The 17784-nt window shown below is 39.7% G+C and overlaps 2 protein-coding genes across 3 annotated transcripts in view; one reads left to right on the top strand and one right to left on the bottom strand.

Annotated features, from left to right (window-relative positions):
- Nucleotides 1-5017: 5017 nt before the first annotated feature.
- On the bottom strand, nt 5018-8495 carry LOC131998836 (mitotic checkpoint serine/threonine-protein kinase BUB1-like). The gene has a single exon (XM_059371284.1). It carries the CDS (start codon nt 8444-8446, stop codon nt 5189-5191), a length of 3258 nt encoding a protein of 1085 aa, XP_059227267.1. The 5' UTR covers nt 8447-8495; the 3' UTR covers nt 5018-5188.
- Nucleotides 8496-15625: 7130 nt separating this feature from the next.
- DLGAP5 (DLG associated protein 5) overlaps nt 15626-17784 on the top strand; it is a 39011-nt gene continuing 36852 nt past the window's right edge. Inside the window, exons 1-2 of one of the 2 annotated variants that reach the window (XM_059373257.1) lie at nt 15626-15752; nt 17127-17365. In XM_059373257.1, coding sequence (XP_059229240.1) covers nt 17128-17365 — 238 coding nt within the window. In that variant the 5' untranslated portion in view covers nt 15626-15752; nt 17127. Of the gene's footprint in view, nt 15753-15828; nt 16276-17126; nt 17366-17784 lie in introns of those variants that run through there. The other variant, XM_059373258.1, reaches the window with a different exon arrangement.

Here is a 17784-nt window from a genome sequence, read left to right as displayed (position 1 = left end):
TCAATATATCCACAATTTGTCTAAAATATTTAAACACAGAATATAAAGAAATATTATATTATATATTTTATTTTTTTGGTAACATGGCTCCCAAATCCAGTACAGTGGATCTCAATTTGGACTTAGATTTTCATGGGAAAGCTTGATCTGTATTTAGAGATCATAAAATCTAGAGTTGCAAAGTATATCCACCTACCCAGGTTGTTACAAATATACCTAAAACCTTCCCAACAACTGAATAAAATTTAAACTACTGGAGATTAAGTAAAATTAAAAAATTTTGTCCTTAGTCACCGTAGGTACATTTCAGGTGCTCAGTAGCCACAGGTGGTTGGTGGCAACCACTTTGGACAGCTCAGGTGTATGTATGCTTTTAGAGAATACATTTTCTCATCACCAAGCCCTTGACAATAACTAACAAAAGCAGATTTTACAGGTTCACCATTATCCTTAGTTCTTTTTTTCTCCTATTTGTAGAGGCCTCTTTTAGGCAACGAATTTGAACAATGGAGTCCTGAATAAAGTAGAAGTCAGCCCCACACCCCCAGCCCCACACCCCCACAGTGTCCCCCCTCTGCCGCCACCTGCCCCCATGACCACTGGGCTGAATCCAAACAGGCCCATTGGGGGGCAGTCCTAGCTGACCAATGGTCTACTTACACCAGACACAGGTACCAAAAAAGAAAAATTCCAAAGGTTCCCATACCCCCCCCCCCCCCCCTCTTGACAGTGTCAACTTTGCTATCCTGCCTGCTGCTTCCTTAAGGTATTTTCAGTAAACTTCCATCTCCTTTTGTTCTGCTTTGGGTGAATTCTTTCTCCTTCTATGCTGCTGGCCTCCACTCCACCGTGTTGGAATGGAGTAGCTCCAGACCTAGGTTTGCCCTACATTTGGTGGCCCCCATCCAATCAGGAGACCCCACACTAATCCCTTCTTTTTTGTATTCACAAATGCTCTGCCACACTAAAGGAACTCAATTTTCTTAGATTCCAGTTTTTCTTTTCTGCTGCAGGGCAGGCTAGGTCACCTTAAATTTAATCTCAGGGCTCCTGATCAGCCCTGTTCCCTCCCCTTTGCAGGGATTCCCTCATCGTTGTTAACTAGGAGCATTATCTCTTACTTCTTCCAAGTGCGTCCCTAAGAGCATAAAGGAATTATGAAGTTTTTCAAAGCTCTTCCTGAAATTAGATGCCATTACAAGTAAGATACACTTTAGGTTCTTTGGGACAGAAATGATTAAAAGTGCCTTGAGTCAGCATTGAAGGGTTTTGCCAGACTGTGGGCAGCCCTCCTATCTACTTCCATCTGTGCAGATAGGGCCTCAGAGATCAGACATTTGTGTAACTCATGATGACTTAATGGGGGAAAAGTATACCCACATTCATGTTCCAGTTCTGTACTTGGCTAGTTATGAAACATTGGTAAATAATTTTAATCAGCAGGTTTTCTGAGGTATACTCTGATATTTGCTTCAATGTTGCATGAACATCTTTTGTTTTCAGAATACAAGAAACCAAAGAGAAACACTGGTAAGATCATTTTGAGAGGCAGCCTGGTATTCTAGAAAGAGCATAAACATTGAGGTCAGAGGTGTAGATTCAAATCTGTCAAGTAATCAAGGCATGAAGAAGTGCTATCCCTTTAACATGGCTCAGCAGTATGGCTTTCAAGGGGACTTGGAGTCAAAAACCAGATAGGAGCAGTCCTGCTGAGTCTGCAACTCTCTGTTTCTTTAGGTCAGAATTCAATTAATATGTATTAGATTTATCCTGAAGAAGTTTTGTATAAAGTTACATTGTATATAGTATGTGTGCACCAGGCAATAGACTCAAAATGCAAACCTAAGGATTTTTACAGTCACTGTAGGGAACATTCTGACATCATTTCATGTCCCCACTTAAACCATAAGAAAATGTCATCAGAGTCAATACAAATGTTCTTTGCAGGGCACTTGGCTCCGACAGTTTAGTGACCGACTCTTGGTTTATGCTCAAGTCATGATCTCAGGGTCATGAGATGGAGCCTGAAACAGGCTCTGCACTGAGCTTGGAGCCTGCTTAAGATCTTCTCTTCTCTCCTCTCTCTCTCTCTCTCTTTCTTCCCACTGGCCCTCCCCCCACCATGTGCCCCCACTCTCATGTTTGCTCACTCTCTTAAAAACAAAAATGCTCTTTGCATGCTCATTGAAATGATTGCGATGACTTGGCTTACAGCACCCTATTTGCTACTTTACTGAGCAATTTTATTGACCATAAAACTTGAATATTTTATTTTTAAACAATTTTATGATTACCAAACAATTTAGGTTCATTGTAGAAAAATTAGGAAATTGTGTAACCAAAAATAGGAAATGAGAACTACCTCTTATTATACCCTCTAGATCTAAGAATTATTGGAATTCTGACATTTCCTTTTCCCTTTGTCCACTTTCTCTGAGTGACCCAGGGCAGGCAACCTTAAGGCGCATCACTTACCTGTCTGTAGCTCAGTTTCCTAACCCTAGCTACCTCCTAAGGTTCTTGTGAGGACTAAATGGGTAAAACTGCCACTATAATTATAGATATTTTACTTTCCAAAACTGGATTAAAACTATATAGTTTTGGATTCTGCTTTAAAAAAAAAAAACTTTTTGTTATTTTAACAGTACTTTCCCATCTTTTTTTTTTTTTTAAGGCGTCATTGATAAAACTATTGCTCACGGTAGCAGCAGAATCCTCTTCTTGGAAAAATGCTTTTGAGATTTTTATGGAGGACAGTTCACCAGTATCTAATTGAGATAGTATTCATTAAAGAAAAATGTTTACTATAAAATATTAAAGAACTTCTAGGGGCCCTTGGGTGGTTCAGTCAGTTGAGCATCTGACTTTTGATCTCAGCTCAGGTCATGATCTCAGGGTCGTGAGTTTGGGCCCCACGTTGGGCTCTGAGCTGAGTGTGAAGACTACCTAAATAAATAATAATAATATAACATAAAAGAACTACTATGATTTAAAAGACTGAAAATAGCACAATGTTCAGAGGTTACTAGTATACATTAAAATAATAACTAAATAATAAAGTAACTAAAACCTCACTAATTTTAGTTTAGTCATTAATAGCAGGCCTTCATTAAGCAGTTCTGGTTAGCTGATTAAGTGATTGCTTAGCTAAAAAAGGTGATTAGTGCCGACTGGGATCTCCCTAGCTCCTCTGGATTTGATACGAGGTATTTATTTATAAGATCACCGTTGGAAGAACGATTTGAGGGCAAGAACTGTATCTTACTCATTTATGATGTCCCCAGTGCTTAAATAGTTCTTACAGCTCAATGACTGTTGAACTAAATTCTACAAAAAGATTTAAAAGTTAGGTAACCATTTATCAACATTTGGTGGCTTCTATAACAGATGTTTTTAAAGGTAAATAAATAAATTCAAATTAATACTACAGTTTGGTTAATTGTAGGTCATTGAGTTCATCCCGGCCGTCTTCCCTATTAAAGGTGGTGTATCTGCCAAACTGAGAAAGTACTTTGAGACAGAAAAATGATGCAAGCCGCTCCGTACTGTTTAGAAACTTTCATCCAGGGAAACTTACAGACAGGAGGGAAATCCAGTAGACAAATGATCCACTCAGCCTCCTCTGCCCTATTCTCTGCCCAGTCCTGACCTTAATCACCAGGGCGTGGTGGTGAGGTCACAGGGTAGTTCTCTAAAGTGGCACCATCTGAGAACCGGTCATGGTCTCAGGGTGATGAGATTGAGCCTCCTGATGGGCTTCCTGCTCAGTGGAGAGACTGCTAGAGATTCTCTCCCTCTCCCTTTGTCCATCCCCATCCCTGTTCTCTCTCAAAATAAATAAATAAATCTCTAAAAAAAAAAAACCATATATCTCCCAAAGATCCTATATCAGAACATAATTAGTAATTTTGGGAAAATAGTGTATACAGACTATGTTATTTCTAAACATCCTTTCCTTTCTTGCTTTCTCTTTCTCTTGCCAATCAAAAAATACTTTAACAACAACAGCAGATTTTATCTATACAGAGCTTTACAGTTTTCAGAACATTTTCACATGTATTATTTCCATTTCACCTTAAACACAACTCTATCAAGTGTGTATGTAAGTAGACATGATCACTCCCATGGTTTGTATATGGGAAGACAGCTTCAGAACCATGAAGGTTCAGGTGTGATTTGGCTAAAGATAAACATTTCCTATACCTCATCACAGGAAATTACAGGGCTTTCTCCCGGGGTATCTACATTTGCTAAAAATTTTGAGAATAACATAAAACTTTAATATTAAAATAAATTCCATATAGAATTCACATTTTATGGAGAAAAATACATCAATATGATTTTTAAGGAAAAACATAAGTTTGACTAACTTTAGAATGAGATGGACCATGCTGGGCTGCTGTCTCAGGCCACTGAAGATACCACCAACACTTCTCTACACTTAGATCTGTGCAAAGGAAAACATTTAAGAAATACAGCTGGAAAAAAAAAAAAGAGAGAAATACAGATGAGACTGCAGACATGAAGCAGAGGTGAGTTGTCCCACTGATATCTGCCCAAATTCACAAACCACTGAATCAAGAGCAAGTAAAATGGATATTGTTTGATGCTACAAACATTAGGATAGTTTGTTGCACAGCAGTAGATAACTGATATAATCCCCCTTGTATATTTTCATTCATGATATTATTTGTGTCTCTTTTTTGGATCCATCTTACTAACATTTTATTTATTTTAATTTTTTTTAAAGATTTTATTTATTTATTTGACAGGCAGAGATCACAAGTAGGCAGAGAGCTAGGCAGAGAGAGAGAGGGGGAAGCAGGCTCCCTGCTGAGCAGATAGCCTAATGTGGGGCTGAATCCCAGGACCCTGGGATCATGACCTGAGCCACCCAGGCGCCCCTCTATTATAATTTTTATAAAGAATCAAGTTTTAACTGTGTTGATTTTTTTTTAACAGTGTTGATTTTCTTAATGTATCTTTGCTTTCTATTTCATTGTTTTCTTATTTTTCTTTAACTATTTCTTTCTATATTCTTTTTTTTAAACTTCATTTTTTAAATTTTTTATTTTTTGTGGACTTTATTTTTAAGAAACATTTACATAAACAAGAAATATGGAAAACCTCAAGGATCAGAGTGAGCAGGCCAGCATTTACGAAGTGATTTTTAAGGAATGTCCGTATTTTATTTTCGAGAACGCTTATATTCTAAGAGCAGTATGATCAGCCTGTTACGTAGGGTCTTAATCTTGTTTGTATAGTGTTGTTGAAATATTTTCTTCAGTTTTTGTCTTAACAAATCCAAAGACGGAAGATGATGACAATCGGGAATATTCAACATGATGTGAAAGAACTCACTCCACATGTCCAGATGAGGCAGCCTCCTAAAAAGACCTTCCGGCTTCCAGACACCTCCTTCATTTCTCACTTTCATGTAAGTGCCGAAAAGCATGCAGTACACTGTTGCAGCAACTCCGAAGTAGTCAATCTGGTAGTTCCATGGCTTGTTGCTGAGCATCTTGATACACTGAAAACCAGAGGTCTCATACTTTGCTGTAAATGTAGTTCCTTTAGGAAAAAGTTTCATGTCTATACTCTGACCCAGGTCAATCAGCGCCAAGCCAGCAGATACATCATCGTCATCACCATCCTGTTCCAAAAATCTGTTTCCCAGTATGAAATTGTCGGGCTTAATGTCTCCGTGAATTATCTCACAGTCGTGCACTTGCTGAATCATGCAGAGCATTCTGATCGCGAAGGACAGGACCAGAGCTTGTGGCATCACTTTTTCTGGGGTGTTTTTATAGAGGTTAATAGCATTTAGCAACGTGCCATAGCTGTAGAGATCCCCTACTAATACACTGCCGTTCTGGAAGAAGTGGGCGGAATAGAATTTGATGAACATGTGTCGCATGCTTGGCTTCAGTCTCTCCATCAGCTGGGTCCCGATGTAGAACTCCCAGGGGTTGGCGGGCTTTTGGACCTTTAAAACGAATTTCTGTTTATTTTTGATATCATTCACCTCTCCATGGGTAACTTCATAGACCTGGGCAAAGGCCCCTTCTCCAAGAAGGTGATCAACATAGACCAGCAAGGAACCCAGTTGAAACTCAGTCTTGGGCTTGATGGCTGGAAGTTTACACTGCCATTCATAAGTATTTGGATAGGATCTCACTGGCTTAGAAAGCCCAGATAAAAGTTTGAGAATCAATGTATCATCCCATGGATTCTCAACAGTCAAGTTTGAAGCGTTGACATTCTCAAATGAACTAGTCTGCGTCCATTCTGCTTGGTGCCCGGCACCAGCGCCGGGTGGATCTTCTGTGACGGTGAGGTTAGTGTCTGTGAGTTTACAAGCCTCGAGGCTCTGTGCCACCTCACTGGCCAGCACACCACCTGCTGCAGGCTGGCTCCCACGGAGCAAGGATGCTGAAGATATGTCTGCAGGGAATGCTGGTTCTGGGGTTTTCTCTTGAATTGAGCTGAACTTTCTGTCTTTTGAGGGTTCTCCCATGTTTTCTTCACAAGAATCCAGAGTCACATGGACGTACTCTTTTGCAACCACATTTTCTTTATCCTCCAGAGAAGGCCCTGTGTCCACGGGTGGTTTGTGGAAAGGTGTGGATGCAAGCTGTGCGGCAGCCGTGAAGTGTCCTGGGCTCTTCGGACTGGGCGCCAGGGTTCTATTGCAGCAGACACCCCAGACGGTTGAGTCATCCAAAAACTCTTCAGCGTGAGGTACTTCATTGGGTTTTGAAGGAAATCTGCTTACAGAGCGTTCTTCAAATGTCCTGGCTCCTGTAGGTTTATTTTTAGGCTGTGGTAATCCATAATTTTCTTTGTTTCCATCTTCGAACACAGGAAAAGTAGATGTCAAAGAAGAGATGATCTTATTGACTCCCCAAGCCCCAGAAGACCTTGCATTTTTTTGAAACTGGGCCTGAAAAGCATCTTCATTTTGGTCTAGAGATGGCCATTCATCTTTGTCATCAGAAATATCAGGAAGTGTAGGAGCCTGAAACATATTCATGATGAAACCTAATGCTTCCTTTGTGTGCACGGTGGGTGACGGCTGCACCCTGGATGGGGTCGCCTGAACCATTCCCAACGATGTGTTTGGAGTTGTGTGAAAAAAGCCTGTGTTAACAACCTTATGTGTTTCAGATCCTTCTTTTATCTCGGCTTCACTCTGTGGCTTGAATTCATGAGTACTTTTAGTCACACATCTGTCATCTTTTCTGGTCACTGCAAACATGGAGTCTGTGTCTGACTGGGCTGACAAAGGACCAGGAGGAGATACACTCTGACTGATGGCCGGGGACACCAAAGTGGCAGTGATAGCATTTGCCATAGGAGGAACAACAGGAGTTGTCTCTCTGGGTTTCTCTCCCATGTTCTTTGAGGTCTGATGATTGATAGCTGGAAGAGACGGGGCTCTCAGGTCCTCCTGGGAGCTTACACTTGGTCCCATACATGCTGGATTAAACTCAGACCTTTCCTGGAAAACAGGCAAGTTCTCCTGGAATGTCTCCACCACCTGATGCAACTTCTTATGCAGTTCATCCATCTTCTGTTTTAATAGTTGTTCTTCAAAAGCATTTGCTTCTTTTCTTTTCATATAACGTCTATCTTCATTCACCCACTGTTCATGCTTTCTCCGTTGATTGTATTTCTGGGCTCTCAGCTCTTCAAAGGAAAACTCTGATTCTCCGCGAATAAGCTTCTCCTTGCAATACATGACAACCTGCTGAATGTCAGCTCTAGCTGCTGAAGATGCTTGTGCAGAATATTCTGATTTAGAAATCACGATCACCCTTTGTTCCTTTTTTGACTCTTTATCACCAACTGTAGATACTACCCCAGAAACTTCTGAACCCTGATTCTTAGACATGCAAGCTGAGTTATTTCCTGGATTTGATTTTGAAGTCATCATTTGGTTTAAAATCTGAGCATTATGGAGAGGTTCTGAAGTCCTAGCTTGAGTTGGCAAATGCGTTTCAGTGAGGCGTGCCTGGAATAACCTGTAGTGTTGTTGCAGCAGCTCTCTTGGTTCGGCCTGGTTTTGAAGTCCTCTCCGAAGAACAGCGCTGGCATGCTGCAGCTCTCCCTGGCCTTCCAGATGCCCTGCCCAGGCTACGTAGAGAGGAGATGACAAGGTTCCAATCCCGTGGTTGTAAAGAAACTCAAAGAACTGATGAAGATCACTGTTGTACTGAGCAAATTTTAAACAGCAATTTATGAATCTTGGGTCATTGTGGTATTTCTTCTTATCCAAAAACTCTTTCATTAAATGTTCTAATAAAGTTGTCAAGTATTCCTTATTTTCAGGAAAGTTCTCTTCTACCCACTGCATGTAACTTTCCCATTCACCAAGTGGGTCATCGCCCTTGTAGCTCTGCATATGGGCTTCAAACATTTGAAAGACATTTTCCGGGTTATCCATGGCGAGAGGATGCAGGCCAGCAACCGCCCACCCGAGTCGCCGGCGAGGAGCTGCCACCCTAAACTTCATTTTTTAATTAATCTCCGCACCCAATGTGAGCCTCAAACTCATCACCGAGATCAAGAGTTGCATGCTCTTCTGACTGAGCTAGCCAGGTGCCCCATTTCTTTCTATTTTCTTTGGCTTTATTGTTTTATTTCTGATTTCTTGAGAGGAACACATAGCTTATTAATATTGATATTTTTTCTTCTTTTCTAATTTAAACATTTAAGGCTCAAAATTTCCCTCAAAGCATCAATTTTCCTTTCTCCTACAAGTTTTGATTGCATTTTTAAAATTACTGTTTGGTTTTAGGCATTTCAAAATCTCCCTCATAAGTTCTTTTTATTTTTTTATTTTTATTTTTAAGATTTTATTTGTTTATTTGACAGAGATCACAAGTAGGCAGAGAGGCAGGCAGAGAGAGGGGGGAAGCAGGCTTCCCGCTGAGCAGAGAGCCCGATGTCGGGCTCAATCCCAGGACCTTGGGATCATGACCTGAGCTAAAGGCAGAGGCTTTAACCCACTGAGCCATCCAGGCACCCCCCTCATAAGTTCTTTTCAAAGCAAGAGATCTTTAACAGGAATTTTTTTAAGTTTATTCATTTACTGAAGATTTTTTGTTTGTTTATTTAACAGGAATTTCTTAATTTATCATTATGGTCTTAATATCTAACTTCATTGGAATCTATTCATTGAAGTTTGTTGACATTTCTTCATGGTCTGCTATGTGATCATTTGTAGCTGTTCCATGTGTGCTTGAGAAAGATGGATTCTCTTATTGGTCCTTGTTCTTCTGGTCAAGTTTGTGAATTGTTTTGATCGGACCCTTGGTATATCCTTGCTAATATTCTGTATGTTTGGCCTATCAGTAATGACAGAGGTGCGATGAATCACAGACAATCAAGTGGACTTACGGGTTTTTTTCTGTAGTTCTATACATTTTTGCTTCATCCATTCTGAGTCTATTTTATCAGATGTATACATGTTTCAAATTACTCTACCTTAATGAATAGAAACTTTCATCATGACACTGTGACTCTCTTCATCCCTAACAATGTATCAGCTTTCTTTTTGGCTAGTATTTGCCTGCCATAATTTATACCATCCATTTATTTTTCACTTCATGTCTGTGCTTTGGGCATATGTCTTATAAATAACACATACTTGGATTTTTAAAATTCAATATATCTTCTGATTAGAGATTTATTCCACTTACACTTCCTGTACTTGTTGATATATTTATAAAATTTTCTATCATCTTAATCTGTAATTTCAGTTTCTCCCACATTTTCTATTTCTTACTTTTAAAAAAGTATTATATGTAAAAGCCCCTTATCAGATGAGAATTTGAGTACACCCTATTATCCCTTGCTTTCTCTTTACTCTTACCTTCTTTATCTTGATATTATCTAGAAACTTTCTTTCTAGGTCATTGTGAATGTATGTTATCTTTCCTCTGGTCTTAGCAGTTTTTAAACAACAACAAACATTACTAATGTGTTTGTTCATTTTCAAAAATCTTTTTTTTTTAATTTATTTGAGAGAGAGAGCGCACAAGCAGGGGGAAGCAGACTCCCCGCTGAGCAGGGAGCCCAATGTGGGACTTGATCCCAGACCCTGAGATCATGCATGACCTGAGCTGAAGGCAGACACTTAATCGACTGAGCCACTCAGGCACCCCCAAACACCTATTTTTATATTCCTCTCTAAATCTCCTGGAGCTCTCAGCTGCTGCTATATAGGAACAGGCTCTGTTGTCCTAAGAGAATGGTAGTAGAGACGTGAAAGCCAAATTTTTACCATTTCCTATTTTACTCTCCACTGCCTCCTGTCCCAAGCCATATCCATCTTCCCATAAACACCAGTTCAGAACAGCCACATTGCCCCAGAATTTCCTCTTTCCTTGGTATTTGGGTGTTTACTAGGTAACTTGGCATTTTTCCCCCTCTGTAGCTCCTTTGAGGTTGATCTTGGAAGAAGGAGGCAGCAATTTTACTTGGTCAGCATCTTGGTAGGAAACAGAACTACAACTATTTTATTTAATCTTCCCAACATTCCTAAGAGGTAGATAAGGACATGGAGAATTGGGGAACTTTCCCAATGTGAAGCTGCAATTTTAAAAATATATATATTTATTTACCTGAGAAGGAAAGAGAGTGTGCCTGTAGGGGTGGGGTGGGAGGAGAGGCAGAGGTAGAAGGAGAGAGAATCTTAGGCAGCCTCCACGCTGAGCCTCTGGTGCAGGGCTTAATCTCAAGACCCTGAGATCACAACCTGATATGAAACCAGGAGTCAGAGGCTTAACTGACTGCACCACCAAGGTACCCCTAAAGGTGCAATTTTTGCATCTATTTGACTCCAAAGCCCGTGTGCTTTTTCATCCTCAAATTAACATTGAAACAAGCCGTATTTTCAGCTAGGAAGATAAAAATACCTTGGTTTGAGTCGTGGATCTGCCACTTAAATAGCTGTGGGATCTAACACAAGTCATTAGTCCTCAAAGTCCTTTCCATCAATAAAACATTAATTCTTACTTACACTCTCTGCCTGTGTTTCAGTAATTCCTAGTGAAGCTTTAGTTCATTCCACTATGGTTTCTGCCACCTTTAATCTCAATTGAGATTATTCTCACCAAAGTTGCCAATCTCATCCTTGTTGCTAAATGGATTGAACATGCAATGTTGTGTCCTTCCCATATACCATGCTTTGTTTTATATATATATATATATTTTTTTTAAGATTTTATTTATTTATTTGACATAGATCACAAGTAGGCAGAGGCAGGCAGAGAGAGAGGGGGAAGCAGACTCCCTGCTAAGCAGAGAGCCTGGTGTGCAGCTCGATCCCAGCACCCTGGGATCATGACCTGAGCTGAAGGCAGAGGCTTTAACCCATTGAGCCACCCAAGTGCCCTTGTTTTATATTTCTTAATACACTAAAGTACTACAGTTTTAGTTAACTAAGAAAAATCGCCCGAATGGCCATACTTACAGATTTCATTTATATGTAGTGCTGGACCTTTGAGATTAGTGAAAAAAGATTAGAGATACCACACACAAATTAATTTGAGATGGATCACAGACCTAAATATAAGAGCTCTAACTAAATTTCTAGAAGAAAACAGGAGAATAACTTCATGACCTTGTGGTAGACAAGTATTTCTTAAATAAACAAAGCACTAAGATAAAAAAAAAAACATTGATAAATTAGACCCATCAAACTGAAAACATTTTATCTACTAATGATGCTATGAATAAAATGAAAAGGCAACCAACAGAGTTGGTTTTCCAAGTTTTCTGTTCTTAGAATGGGAGATTACAGATAAGCAAAGGGAGAAAACTAGAATGATTTATGTGGTAGTGGATTACAATTGGAGACATCAGCATGACTTCATGATTAATTTAATATAGATACAGGTGGTTATGTATAGAAATATTTATAGATACAAATATGCATACCTTAGAATAGAAACCGGTATATTTCTTCCTTCTGTCACCTGAGAGACTATCCAGTAGCAAGAAGCCCATCTCATATCCAGAACTTGGTTTCTAGTACCATTCTCCAATAAGAGGAACCAAGGCTCATTAGAGCAATGACTGGACCTAGTAGTGGGGCAGTGAAAATCCAAGGTATGCTCAGAGCATCCTGCAGAGTCAGAAAGTAAGGAATTACTAAACTAAACAAAAACAAATTAAAAACAACCAAAAAAAAGTTCTTCGATCATGAAGATATATTAAAGTGACAGAAGAACAAACTGAAAAAGCTACCAATGGCCAAAGTTAGAAACATTTGAGCATAAAAATAAAGTAGTGTTAGAGTATAAAATAACATCCATGGGGTACCAGGGTGGCACAGTCAGTTAAGCGTTTGATTCTTAGTTTCAATTCAGGTCATGGTCTCAGGGTCGTGAGATCAAGCCCCATGTAGGGCTCTGTGCTGGGTATGGAGCCAGCTTAAGACTCACTCTCTCTTCCTCTGCCCCTCTCACTATGCTCTCTCTCTCTAAAATAAATAAATAAATCTTTGAAATAAATATCCATGGGTCCTGATATAAGTGATTAAATAAATAAATAATAGAGAAAAGACAAATCTCCCATGCAAACCATTCCAAATAGCTTATGTTTAAAATGTCTGTCCTTCAGAAGATGGGGCATAACCTCCTATTCCTTAAGAGTAGGCTGTCCATAGTTATTTCCTTCCAAAGAGAACAGTCTGGAAAGGAGGAAAATTAGTAATCTTTCAGTAGAGAATTCTGACAAACACCACCTAAAAAAAGTGGTCAAGCTTAACATTAACAGTGATAAGTCATGTTGATATTACATACTCGATGTGATATAATGGGGATGATGCTTCACCTCTATGGTCTTCCTTCCAAAAACCCATAACCCCAGCTTAATCATGCGGGAAACATTAGACAGATTCCAACTGAGGGGCATTCTACAAAATATCTGATTAGTACTCCTCAAAATTGTCAAGTTTACCAAAAACAAGGAAAGTTCTGAGAAACTGTAATGGGAAAATGGATGTGGGACTTACAGGAACTCTATGATTTTTATAATTTTTCTGTTAATCTGAAATCATACTAAAAGTTTATTATTTTGAAAAAGTCAATCAACAGCCTGGAAGAATATATTCAAAATACATATATATATGACAAAGGATTTGCACTCAGAAGAGATAGAACTACTACAAATGAATACTTTAAAGACAACCAAATTTTAAAAGATAACCCCAATTTTAAAAACAGGCCAAAGAACTGAAGAAATATTTCACAAGACATAAAAATAGTTAATAAGTACATGAAAAGATGGTCACCATCATTAGACATTGGGGAACTACAAAATTAAAACTCAATACCATTTCACACCTATGAGAGATATTTCAGGATTTCTTTTCCTTTAGTGCCCACGGCTCTTGGTCATGCTGCTTTGAGGAATGAAGAGGTAGATCAAACAGAGAAGTGGGCTGCAAAGCAAAGTTTATTGAGTGATAGTACACAGCTCCCCAAGAGGGGGGCACCTGGGTGGCTCAGTGGGTTAAGCCTCTGCCTTCCTCTCAGGACATGGTCTCGGGTCATGGGATCAAGCCCACAATGGGCTCTCTCCTCAGCAGGGAGCCTGCTTCCCCCTCTCTCTCTGCTTGACTTTCTGCCTACTTGTGATCTCTCCCTCGGTCCAATATATAAATAAAATATTAAAACAAAAACAAAAAGCTCCCTAAGAGGGAGGAGACCCAAAAGGGTTGCCACTGGAGTTTCTAAGTCTAGAGGTTTTTATGAGAATGTTGGGAGGCTGTTTAAATATGATTAACTCTCCATGCTCCTGTCACCCAATGCTTTTTTAAGGGTAGTTTCCTCTTGGTGGTGAAGGGGGTGGGGAAACGTTGTCCCTGCCTCCCTTTCTTACACTATCCTCCATTAGAGGAGTTAAAATTAGAGTGATGATTCCAAATGTTAGCAAGCATATCCATCAACTGGGGCTCTTATGTATCACAAGTGGGAAGGTAAAATGGTCTGACCATTTTGGAAAACTTCTTGTCAATTTCTTATAAAATTAAGTTTACCTACAACGACCCAGAAATTCCACATCCATATTTCCCCAAGAGAAATAAAACATGCCCACAAAAAGACTTGTACAAGAATGTTTATAGCAACTTCATTAATAATAACCAAAAACTGGAACAATCTAACTGCCCATTGGTAGGTGAATAGGTAAGCAAAGTACATTTGATCCTTAAACTACAGGGGGTTAGAGGTATGAACCCCCTCACAGCAGAAAATCAGAGTATAACTTTTGATTCTCCTAGAACTTTACTAATTGATAGGAGCTTACCAATAACATAAACAGTTCATTAACATATTTTGTATAGGTATTATACACTCTATTCTTACAAGAAAGTAAGCTAGAGAAAATGTTAGAAAATTATAAGGAAAAGATAATACATTTACAGTACTGTATTTATATTTAAAAAAGAAAACAACAAACAAATGGACCCATGTAGTTCAAACCCATATTGTTAAAGGGTCAGTTATACACAATGGAATTCTTTTTGATAATCAAAACAACTAAATGTTGATTCACTCACAATAGGGATGGATCTCGAAAACATGAGAGAAAAAAGGGGGATGTGAAAAAAAACCTACCACCTTTATTTTTATGATAGACATCAGAGGAGTCTATCATCTAAAAGGTGGGCAATTGAAAAGGGGCTTGAAGGAACTCTTGGGTGGTGGTTACACAGCTCTTTATATTTAGTAAAATTCATCAAATATACACTTTAAAAAACCTGTTTTTCACTCTATTTGAATTTTACTTAAATTTAAAAAAAAAAAAAATGGAGGAGCGGGGGAAGACTGGGGGGTGCCTGGGTGCCTCAGTCCTTAAGCATCCAATTCTTTATCTCAGCACAAGTCTTGGTCTCAGGGTCCGGGGTTCAAGCCCCAAGTTGGGATTCCCTGGGCATGGAGCATACTTAAAAACAAAACAAACACTGGCACCCTTAAAATGTTGACACTAGGGACGCCTGGGTGGCTCAGTGGGTTAAAGCCTCTCCCTTCAGCTCAAGTCATGATCCCAGGGTCCTGGGATCGAGCCCCGCATTGGGCTCTCTGCTCAGCAGAGAGCCTGCTTCCTCCTCTCTCTCTCTCTGCCTGCCTCTCTGCCTACTTGTGATCTCTGTCAAATAAATAAATAAAATCTTAAAAAAAAAAAGTTGACACTACACAGTAAAATAAGAATTTGATGGCTTAAGTCCCTCCTTTGAAACGTTGAGGAAAACAGTCCGATAAACTCTGATTTTTGTGACTAAACAGGGAATTAAAAAGCCCTGGAAACTCTAAGCTCCTCTTCCTCCGGAAGCCAAGATCCTTCCTCGGACACTGGGGATCCTGGGAGTACGTATGACTCCTACGGCAGTTACGTGGGCCCAGGCCCAGAAATCCCATTGCTCCGCCTCTCATCAATTGCAGACCCGCCCATTCATTCCACTCACACCCATCCTTTGAACCGTCCGTTCACCTTTCAATCAATTCAAATATCGCCAGGCGCAAACCAATCGCAAGCCTCTTCGAAGGGAAGAGGCGGGCATTTTCCCGGAAGTATTGGTTAAAACCCCTCCAATCAGAGGCTCGGTGCGGGAAGTTTGAATTTTGCGGAGCTCTGGATTACGGGCCTCTGTTCCTGCTTCTGAGGCGGCAGCGTCCTTCAGACCCAAAGGTTTCTTTACTTTTAGTTCAGTTGAGGTTTGACTCCAGAAGCTGTCTCAGGTAAGTGGGTGCTGGGGAGCGGGCGGGAAGGAGCGGGCCCACTTTGTAGAAGGTCTGGAAGTCTCGGAGGACCGAGACGGTGGGCTAGACGCGCAGCTCAGGGGAGTCTCCTCGAGGACCGTGTTACAAGTCCTTCCTGTAGTTGATGACGCAGCTCTCCGGGAGGGTAAATATTTGTTGCCCTGACCTGTGTGGTAGTAGTCAGCGTTTCGCCACCGGGGCGTAATTAGCCTTCGGGGCGGGACAGTATTTAGTAGGTACCGCTAAGTCCTGTTGGCCCCAAATTTAAGTTCCCGTAGCTCTTCTCAGATCCTGTGAAAACTGAAAACACCCCGGCTGAGAACTTCTAGGCAAGCAAGACTAAGGTATTTCTAGATTTTCAAGCTCGAAGAAACTCCAGGAAGTCAAAGAACAGAGCTTAGATGTATGCGAAAAGCCAGGCTGCCTGACCTGGGATGCCCTCTCCACCATCCTTTAGCCGTGCTAACCGGAGCAGTTAATTTACCTCATCTGTATAATGGCGGTAATACTATCTTTTAGGGTTTAAGTGATTATTAAATATCCCTTTAGTGTTCGTTCTCTTTCTCCCTCTCCTTCCTTTCTCTGCGGTGTATAATGCTATGCTGTATTTTAAAATAACTAATCATAAGTTTTATTTTTTTCTTTCATATGTAGTAAATTCATACTTGGCAGGAGGTGACAAATCAAATACTAAAGGAGGATTCATGAAAAGCACAGTCCTTGGGTCCCTGCTGGCCCAGTTGGTAGAATGTGGGACTCTTCACCTCCCTGTAGGGAGTTCGAGGCCCAGGTTGGATGTAGAGTTTACTTTAAAAAAAAAAAAAAAGAAAGAAAGAAAGAAAACAAAACAAAACCACAGTCCTTTGTCACTTCCCCATGGCTCTTGAAGAAGAATCTTAATTGGCATCCAGGTCATATGCATTCTTATTTTTAGACTCTGTTGATTGCTTTAAATCCTGTAACATTTTAATTTGTTGCATTTCTTTTGCAAATTTTTCTTGTATCTGGAGTTTTCTGGCAGACTTTCTTAATTATTCTTGTTGAATAGTATAGTGTGCTTATAATTTTTTTTTAACTTCTTAATGCCTCCTGTTTATATTCTGGACCATAGCTTCCTGGGCTTCCCTTCATCTGTCAAGCAAGTTCCTATTTAGAACTAAATAAGAAATATGTTTTATCTTTTGATAATCTCCTTCCCTCTCTTTAGTGTTACCTACTTATTCCTTGTGTGTGTGTGTGTATTTTAATGTTTTTATTTTCAAAGACTCTGAGATAGGATGGGAGTTGGATTGAAATCTCAGTTTTTTAAATAATAAAAGTCCATGGAAGTTGGTCTCTTTTTTCCTCTGATAGGATGTCTTCATCACATTTTGCCAGTCGACACAGAAAGGATTTAAGTATCGACATGATTAGAACCAGAATTGCTCATAGGAAATCACTGTCTCAAAAAGAAAACAGGCATAAGGAATATGAACGAAATAGACACTTTGGTTTGAAAGATGTCAACATTCCAACCTTGGAAAGTAGAAGTCTTCTTGAATTAGATGAGACCTGTCAAAAGCTTGTTCCAGAAAAGGCCAGTGTCAAGCCAAGTAAGTAAAGGTCCATTGTAACTTTAAATGCTTTGAAAAGTGAATAAAATTTGGTTTAATACCTGAGATTAAGAAAATCCTGAACAGAAGCATGGAGTTTTGAAACATTATTCTGGGTAACTTGGTATTTTCTACAACTAAATGCTCTTTGTTCAAGGTAAAGGCTGTGCAAGTCCCTGGCTAGGCTAAAGCCATTCACTTATAGAGAATTATAGCACTGTATTATCTATATTGACTAATAGGAATCCTAAAGTTCTTACTTTTGGAGCAGTTAAGATGACTATTGACAAGAGAAATTGATTAGGGGCATTAAAAATAGAACTGAAATAAGGATACATTATCAATGGGAAAGTTTCTCAGAAGAGCAAAGAATTTGCCCTTGCGATTTGTTAAAAGGACTTAGAGTCATTAGAAAGGAA

This window comes from Mustela nigripes, chromosome 13 (assembly GCF_022355385.1).
Source record: "Mustela nigripes isolate SB6536 chromosome 13, MUSNIG.SB6536, whole genome shotgun sequence".
In the NCBI taxonomy this organism is placed as follows: Eukaryota; Metazoa; Chordata; class Mammalia; order Carnivora; family Mustelidae; genus Mustela; species Mustela nigripes.
Note: the sequence above shows the minus strand (reverse complement) of the source record. Positions and strands in the feature narration are given on the sequence as shown.

What these genes read in the sequence shown, in the direction of transcription:
- LOC131998836 (XM_059371284.1), bottom strand. Translation starts at nt 8,446, where the DNA reads ATGGATAACCCGGAAAATGTCTTTCAAATGTTTGAAGCCCATATGCAG.